This window comes from Epinephelus moara, chromosome 9 (assembly GCF_006386435.1).
Source record: "Epinephelus moara isolate mb chromosome 9, YSFRI_EMoa_1.0, whole genome shotgun sequence".
Classification (NCBI taxonomy): domain Eukaryota; kingdom Metazoa; phylum Chordata; class Actinopteri; order Perciformes; family Serranidae; genus Epinephelus; species Epinephelus moara.
In genome coordinates this window covers 36656496-36666175 of record NC_065514.1, presented here as the reverse complement: position 1 = coordinate 36666175, position 9680 = coordinate 36656496, and the positions used below count along the sequence as shown (strand labels likewise).

The following is a 9680-nucleotide window of genomic DNA, read 5'->3' as shown; positions in this document are numbered from 1 at the left end:
TGCTGTGAGGCGAGAGTGCTAACCACCACACCACCGTGCCGCCCATAGTCATCATCTATTATAAAAAAAAAAAATCCTCTCTGTCCTCAATGTCACATGGCACAGGTTTTTTTTAACAAATGAATCTAATGTTTTCTGGAGAAAATGTTTTCTTTTTGACATCTCTCTTTCCCTCTTGTCACTTTCTGACTTGTTTTTTTTTTCTTTGGGGGGGGGATTATGCAGGTTGATTAGACCTTATTGATTACATTACATTATAATGCTTGAAGATAATTTGGAATGAAGGGTTTGAATTATTGCATGTGATTATTATCAAATTCTAGGCTAGCAAGAGTAATGCAACAACAACAAATAAATAGTAGATGACACAAACATGTGAGGTAATGTACTCTTCAAATAAGCGAATAAAGCGCTGCATAATGTAACAACATTATTTGATGTGGTTAAAGGCTTCAAGCCACTGAATAGTGTTCAGATAGATAGAGGGATGTCCTTATTGCCCAGTGCATTATGTATCAAATACCCACCTCAATCAAATCTAGTGTACAACATACAGGTGCATCACCAGAATTTAGAATATCATAATAGTTCAATATTTTTTATGTTTATGACAAAAAATATTGACCTTATTATGATATTAGGTCACCGTGTGTAGAAACTATATACATATATACATATATATATATATATATATATATATATAATTTCTACACCACCTAACCTTTTGTAACTTTATTGGGTCATGATACAGCCACCTGCATAACGTTAAATAACGTTACCTTCGGGAGCATGGCACTGACTTAATGAGCTTACATCATGCATGATTAGCCAGTAGCTTTCAACCCATTGTGTCACAGCTAAGGCTTCTAACATTAACGTTACTTAGCAAGAACTTAATTTTTTCTTCAACTTTAACTTACAGTGGGCTGCTTGGTAGTCGCTAAAATAATAATAAAAAAAACTGTCATTCACTCACCTTGTCTGTCAGCTAATAGTATCGTCGTCTTCCTGTCAACTGAATTCAAGTGTTCCGAGAGAGAGAAAAAAAAAAAGTTTTCCATATTCCACCGATACATCAGATTACTTCCTGCATGTCGTTTCAAAATAAAAGCTGTCCGGTGTGTTAATATGTTCACCATGCTGTTTGGGACTTCTTTTTAAAGATTTTTTTCTCTTCGAAATTTTGACCGAGGTGCGGACCTTGGTTACCTCATAGCTGGCTACGGCCATGGTTGGAACAAGCATGCTAATGGAGCACTATGAAGAATATAAAACATTATCAGTAGGCCAGATAATATCAGTTGTGTGTTTAAAATGGTGGCTAACTTACTACAAGAACTACAATGAATGAACTGTAATAAGCCTAATATGTTGTGGTGTGTGAAGCCTGTCTGACCTGTGGCTTATATTCATTCTTCTGTTACATCTCAACAGGAGCCACCTTAAAGGCCAGAAAAGAACGTAGCAACAAGTGAAAATTAAAGCCGTAAATATATAATTTATGCCACCAAAATAAATAAATAAGAGAGAGAGGCAGAAGCCACCGCTGCTGAGAGATACTGTGAAGCAATCAGGCTTAAGGTTCAATTTGTTAGACCTTACACAGATTCAGAATAGTCAAACATGGTGGAAATTAATCCCGCTGACCTGTGCAACAAGATAAAATAGCATAGGCTACATTATAGTACGCGTAATGTGAATTTTTCCTAAGACCTTCCAAAAGAGTGGTTCACTCCACAGATACCATATTATTCTTAAGGCAAACCACAGAGAAAGCAAGGCAGGACACGATTTCATGTACTAGCAATCATTATATGACAGTCATGTAAGAATCATACCTTGAGAGACACATTTACAGAAATACAGCTGTAACAGCTGATAGTGTAAACTATAATTTAACACAAAAATGACAATAACCATCATGAACCACTATGTTCTGAACAGACACTTTATAATCACTGATATGAAGTGATATTTGCATTTTGAAACATAAAACAGCAAATGTAACTGCAAACTACTAACTACTAACTACTCAGTCCAGCAGTCGGCATGATGGGAAATGTGGCTGTTGCTACATCATACAGTCTAAACAATGAGGGTGATGATGAATGAAATGGGGATAACTGAAATAGGTTGGCCTGTGTCAAAAAACCATTTGGCTTTTTAGACAGTGAAAGTGGGAAGACATTTTTTAAATTTTATTCTCATCATTAACTTCTTTGGAAGTATATAAATTCATGCTTGGTCACATGGTGAGAAAAACGTCTGAAACCCGGTATAAAAGTGTTGCCTACGTGAAAATGTACTGTACAGAACTGTCTTTTGGGATTCTTTGACATGCAGCTACATTAAGCTTGGCAGTTAAGCTAGTTCAGCGGTATAAAGTTACCATGGTTACTGAGCAAGGATTCATATAGGCCTAAGCCACAGTAATGGAAAGGATCTCCCACTTAAACTAGCAAGACTTATCAAAATAAGCCAGGCTTTCCTTTATCCATCTTGAATGAAGACCCCTCTGCTCCTGAGCAGGTGATGTATCAGATTACAACCTGTCGACACCCTGACCACTGACCAATCACATCACTGAAGACAAAAGTATCCACGGACTAAAGTTTGGAGTCTCAGGTAAAAAAAGAGTAGCCTATATGCTGTTTTTTAAACATGATTTTAACGTGTGCAAAGTTTACTTTAGTCCACCGTGATAGTGTTGCTTTTTTACACTGATTCCATTACTGCAGCTCAAAATACCACGAGACACCTGTGTGATGAGAACTAGGAAAAAAACATAAGGCTAATCCCAGGGCAAAAAGTTCTACACAGCACTTAATATAATTGAGCAGATGGTTTAATTGAAGTTGACTGAGATGAATGTATCAACAATTTTATTAGCAGTTGTTTTCTTTCATGTGGATTCTGGCACCTGGACAGTCAGAGGAAATCACACTTTGACAGTGTTAAGTGGAAATCACTATTTATTTTTGTCAACTCGTTAACACAATCATAAGGAAACCTGGACTCAACAGTCTCCTCATCCAGAAAAAGGAACCTGCTTAAAGTTCAAGATTCAAATGCAAACAATATATATTAACTAATTTCTGTCTTTATCCAGGAAGCAAAACATTGACAAACAGGTTCAAATGAGTCCCAAAAGGAGTCCCTGATGATGGAGCCTGAGGCACTTTAACGTCATCACAACATTTTAAACCATTCTAAGAGACACAATCTCCAAAGTTCCTACTGGGTATGAAGAGAAGCCTTGTTTATATGCAGTAAATAATATACATGTGTCAGTCTCTTAAAACATTACAGTAAAACTAACTGGATATCATTACAACAATCTGACTGAACTGTAATGGCTTCTGCATTTATCAAATCAAAAATAGTGATACACACGTTTCATTCATTCTAATTATTGTAAGATTTAAAAAAAAAATTTTTTTTTATAACATCCACAGAGCCACATACATTTTACTGTGAACATAGTGTTTGTTGTTTGTTGAGTACCATTCTGAATAACAGGAATGAAACCTAAATGAGAACTTATTCAATACACAAAACACAGAAACAGAAGAAGCCAAGAGCTGAACTTTAAAATGAATGGGTCCTTCTTCCATTTTCCTGTCATCTCTCCTGAACCGGTAGTGCAGTCAGTAGAAGTATGACATGTCAGCCGTCCTAGAAAACAAAAGTGCAGAGAGGTGTTCTGCTGCCTTTTCTTACTTCACTTGCTTCCTTGGGTTTCTCTCCCATAGTGACAAAAGTTGGCTGCCTGCCTGGGGCTCTAACTCCTACATGATACAAAAAAGAGAAAGGGACAAGTTTAAAATGCAGTAATGACATTCACAGAGCAAAGGAAGTGCATCACCTACTGGCAAATTCATCACACTGCCAACCTGTAATACACTGTTTAAAAAATGAAGGAAACACTTAGGTAGTGGATGGGTCCAACAAACACCCACGCCACTGCTGGGTGAATGTGACTCACGCTGTGCTCTCCCTCACCCGCAATTTTAAACTGATTTTTTTCAAGTTTTAAGTGGCTTTTAAACTACTTGCTTTGACTTCAGTTGTTTATAACTATCTCCTTTGCCTAGATTTTGGCGAAGGGCGGGAGGGGACGTTGGTCCCTTCCCCTCTTTGACTCCCTGGATGACACCACAGATTTGGAGCTGTCAAACTTTTTCTCCCCTTTTACTGCTCTGCCGGTGTCGTCTGCACTACCGCTGAAAGTGACTTCTGCTAATAGAGAAACAAGTGTTTCCAAAAGGCGCAGATCCCCACTCAGCAACTCCAGTTCAAGAGCCGCCTCTCCATCAGACAAGCGCCAGCAACTGTGCACTCCTTTACCGGAGGACAGTGGTGCAACTCTCGCTGCACATCTGGACCTCCGGCCGCTCCGGCCGCTCTCTAGCCTCCGCCCCGCCTTGGTCCCTCCGGCCGGGGTGCTGCGCTGCTCGATCCGCCGCAGATGACTAATGCCATGGTTAACTCAGCAAGTATGCAGAGCGTGGTTGGCCGGCTTCCACCGAAACTCGTTGTCTACAACTCCATTGTGGTAAGCAGCAATCCAGAGATTTTGATAGTCAGTGACTCTATTGTTAGATATTTAACTCTCCCTGGGGCTATCACCTACTGTCTCTGTGGTAGAAAAGTGGTTGACTTAACTGAACTCATTCCGACGCTCATGACCTGCATCCCACAGTCAGTATTGTTATAACACACGTCGGAACAAATGATGTCATGGCTAGACAATCTTGTAAATTACATGCAGATCTTGAGTCCCTGTGTTGCACTGTTAAGAGTCTGGGATCCTGTATTATGTCTGGCCCAATCCCAGCTCTCTCCAAAAACTCTGAGCATTTTAGCCGCCTCTTCAGTCTGATTTCATATCCAACTTTGACTACTTTTGGACGAACTCTAGCTTATACAGAGCAGGTGGTGTGAACCCAAATAGGAGGGGAACAAAGCAGCTGACTGGTAATTTCATCTGGTTTATTGCTTTTAATTCATTGTGATATGCATCACAGCATGACCCTATCCAGACTTGTACATCTCCTGCTACATCCAGCACTAACATTCTGGGTCCTGCCACTGCGTGGTTTTTACTTCTCATAACCAGTCTCTGAGAAACTCTGGCCACCACAGGTCTGACTCTGTAACACCTGATAATTCATCTGTAAACGTCTTAAAGTTTGCACTTCTAAATGTCAGATCTCTTACCAAAAAGACTTTAATTATCAATGACTTTACAACATCACACAGTCTAGATTGTATACTTCTTACTGAGACTTGGCTTGATAAATCTTGTAGCAAAGAGCTGATTGAAGCTTCTCCACCAAACTTCTTATTTTCACATTGTAGCAGGTCAAATAGGAAGGGTAATGGTGTTGCTGCAATTTTTTCCAATACTGTATTCTGTAAAAATGTTTCTTTTGGTACATACTCCACCTTTGAATATTTAGCCTTGGAAATGAAATCTGCATATTCCTGTCTAATACTCACAGTTTATCATCTCCCAAAGCTTAAAAAAGGTTTTATTGCTGAATTTGGTGAGCTTCTATCCAAAATCACTGTTGAATATGATCCTGTCCTTATTTCAGGAGATTTCAACATTCATACTGATAACACTACTGACCATTTTGCTAACCAGTTTACTGACATGTTATCAATCTTCGACCTCACACTGCACATAGCTGAGCCTACTCATAATCAGGGTCACACTCCGGACCTGGTTATTTCTAAAGGCCCTGACCTAACCTTAGACTGTGTACTAGACGTTGGGATATCAGATAATTTCTGCATTCTTTTCAAAGCTGCTTGGATGTGAAAATATGTACCTACCCTAAAATCAGTAAAAAGGCGCTCCATTTGTGCAGACACATCTGATAAGTTTATGGCAAGATATACTACCAGGTTGTATTGTGGTTTAATTTCAGATTTTAACCCTGAGTCAAATTTGTTTTCACCGTCTTTGTGTGACAATTTAGTCAATAATTTTAACCTCTCTGTGACACAAATTTTGGATGATATTGCACCTTTAAAAATTAAGACAATGTTTGGTAAATGTTAGTATGTATTTTTACATCTCCACTAATCTCTTAAGACAGATTCTGCAATTTACATTGTAGAATCTGTCGGCAGCCCTGTTGAACGATGCTGCGCTTTAGCTAATCACAATGGAGGGGTCGGGGCCGAGACGTGCAGGTGTCCCCAGGAAATGTGTACCTACAGAAACAGCAAGCTCCGCGTCCATGGTGACCTCTCCACCCAAAACGCTGTCTCGTCAACGTGAAAAACAGGGACAACAGCACAACTTACAAGCGTTGTGCATCCACCAGCACACCTTCCACTCCTCACGACAGGAAAAAAAGGGCATTAGCGGCAACATTTTTACCGCCGTTTGGCTCGAGTTGCAGGTAGGAGTGTAACACTGGGGGTGAAGGGGGTAAAAAGTGAAGGGGGTGAGCGATCCCTGAGGCCCCTGCACTTCCGTTAGGTGTTAGCTGGCCCAAGGTCAAGTTACATGTGTCAAGGCACCATTTTAGGTAACAGTATACATGCCACCATCCTATGTAAGCTGTGTCTCTCTCTGTTCACACTTATCACATAGCTTCTGCATGTAGCCATGTTGATCCATGCTCGTAATTAAATGTGCATTAAGAAAGAACTCCGAAATTGGCCTCATCCTTGAATTCTCCAGATCATCACAGAAACACCTACTCTCAGTAAATGAAGAGCACCATGGATGGAAATGGCAAGAGTGGAGGCACTAAAAAGAATGTGTCGCAAATCTGAGCGCAAGTGGCGTCAGACAAAAATGCAGGCTTATCATACTTCCTATAAACTCTCATTAAGTAATTATAATAAAGAGAAATCCAGACAGCAGTATTTCTCTCAAATTATTTCTCAAAATCTTAATAATTCCAAGATTAAACTGGTCAGTCCCTTCAGACCAATACCCACTGAGCTTCACTCTACAGAAAATGCAACGAATTTGCCACATACTTTAAACTCAAGATTACCAATATTAGAAATAATATCATGACTGCCTCTACTGGAGTGAGTGACTCCTTTCTTTCCTCTCATTGCCATGCTGCCAACACTCTCTCCAATTTCACCCTCATTCAAAGTTGTGAACTACAAGAAATTGTATAACAATTAAGCCCTGCTACATGTGCTCTTGATACCTACAATACCTACCAAGCTATTTAAAAATGTTTTTAACTGTCTGGTAGATGACGTCCTGGAAATTGTCAATTCCTCTCCACTCTCTGGAGTCTTCCCCAAGGTTCTCAAACATGCTATTGTAACTCCACTGCTAAAAAAGATTAATCTTGACCCTTTTCTCCTTGAGAACTATAGACCAATATCAAGCCTACCATTCTTGGGGAAAATTCTGGAAAAGGCTGTATATCAACAATTACACATGTACCTGTCGAAAAACAATCTATTTGATGTTTACCAGTCTGGTTTTAGAACTAACCATAGCACAGAAACTGCCCTGGTTAGGGTTATTAACTATCTTAAAATCAACACTGACAATCACAGAGTCTCTGTCCTGGTATTACTTGACCTCAGTGCTGCGTTTCTCACGGCTGACCATGTCATTCTTCTTCAGCATCTTGAACAATGTTTAGGTTTTAAAGGCACTGTTCTCAACTGGCTTGCTTCATATCTCTCTGGTAGATCATTCTCTGTTTCTGTTGGTAATTTTAAATCAAACAAAGTCAGCATTCCATATGGAGTTCCTCAAGGATCCATTCTTGGTCCTTTACTGTTCAATTTGTATATGCTCCCACTTGGGCCCATTATTCGACAACACAACATATCATATCACTCCTATGCTGATGACACCCAGTTATACATATCTGTTTCTGCTGACCATCATCACCCAGTGAATGATCTTATCCAATGCATTACTGATGTCAGGTATTGGATGGCCTGAAACTTTCTACAGCTAAACGAGGACAAGACAGAGATTTTATTAACAGGTCCAAAGGCTCTTAGACACCAAATTAGCACTCTGTTGTCTCTCCTACTGGTAAAACCCTGTGAGCATGTCAAAAATATAAGTGTAAGTATTGATGCTGATCTTAACTTTCAAAAACACATTTGTAATATCTCCAAAACTGCTTTTTATCATCTTAGAAATATTTCTAAAGTTAGATCCTTCCTTACACTCTCAGATTCTGAAAAGTTGGTTCATGCATTTGTTTCCAGTCGGAACACTGCAGCCAGAGTACTAACCAGAACCCAAAGATATGGACACATCTCTCCTATTACGGCTTCTCTTCACTTGCTTCCTATAAATCAAAGAATTGATTTTAAAATTTTACTTATTGTTTTTAAAGCCATGAATAGCCTGGCACCCTCCTACATCTCTGACATGCTCACTGAATATATACCGGAAAGACTACTGAGATCATCAAGTAAAGGTTTCCTCACTATACCCAGAATTCATTCTAAATCAGTTCAAGGTGCCTTCACTCATTACAGACCTACTCTCTGGAATTCTTTACCACATGATCTCAGGTCTGCTGCAACAATATCTTCTTTTAAAAGCAAACTAAAAACATCTTTTTTCACAAGCTTTTAATCAGGTCTAGTGTTTGTATTAAAAGCTTCGTATTCTAACATTTTATATATTGTCCTATTCTATATGTATAAAATGTTCTTGTTTATTTTTATCTCATATGTTTTATATATGTATTGCTTACGGAATGGTATGTTCTTGGCATGTATGATTTCATCTGCTTTGCCTTTTTAAGCACATTGAGTTTACGCTTGTCGTATGAAATGTGCTATATAAATAAACTTGACTTGACTTGACTTAATGGTCACAGTATAACACCAACTCAGTTTAACTTCAGGGATATCAATCTGTCCATTTAAGAAGTGTAACGGAGTTAATGTGTTATTGATTCCACTTGCCATCACTAGCTGTATTTCTGTCATCATTGAAGGTGCACTGCATTTAATTTATTATTATTTACCTGCCTGTATAATATTAAGTTTCATTCAGTGTTTTATTTTGTTGCTTTTATTATGATATATGAGCTGCAAACTCTTACTTATCCGTGGGCACTTGAACACCAAACGTACGAGCGACCACAGACTTGGTAGGTTGGCTTGTACTGAACTCCGTTAATATAACTTTATTTTTGATAGAATAGAATAGAATAGAATAGAATAGAATAGCCTTTATTGTCATTGGGTCTCATTCATGAAAAGTTAGTAAATCTGTGTGTAGATTTGCACATAAAAGCCTACAATACTAAAAACCTACTCCAGATTCAGGAACGCCGCGGGAAACTCAGATTTGATCGTAAACACTTGTGTGTATGTTCATGAATGCCAATCCATCGTAAAGTGACAGCGCGCTCCCGGTAATCATCAATTAGCATAAATCCCCGCCCATGAATAGCCAATGACCATCATATAAGGAGGTGTAGGTGCATCCAGTCGACCTGTCAGTCATGGTGCAAACAGAGAGGAAGAAATAAGATTTTTTCCAAAGCGGAGATCGAAATAATTTTGGGTGAAGTGGACTTCAGAAAAAACATTTTATTTTCTTCAGTTAGTGGTGTGACAGGGACAGGCAAAGCGAAGGCCTGGAGGGAGGTAACAGATGCTGTTAATGTTGTCTCCGTAGTACAAAGAACCATGTCAGAGGTGAAGCG

General features: G+C 39.0%; 1 protein-coding gene across 1 annotated transcript in view; it reads right to left on the bottom strand.

The window, feature by feature from the left end:
* Positions 1-2954: 2954 nt before the first annotated feature.
* The window catches only part of LOC126395338 (3'-5' RNA helicase YTHDC2-like), a 28352-nt gene continuing 21626 nt past the window's right edge, over positions 2955-9680 (bottom strand). The window contains exon 4 of the mRNA XM_050052743.1: positions 2955-3788. Within this exon, the coding sequence (XP_049908700.1) occupies positions 3717-3788 (72 nt within the window). The 3' untranslated portion in view covers positions 2955-3716. The remainder of the gene's footprint in view (positions 3789-9680) is intronic.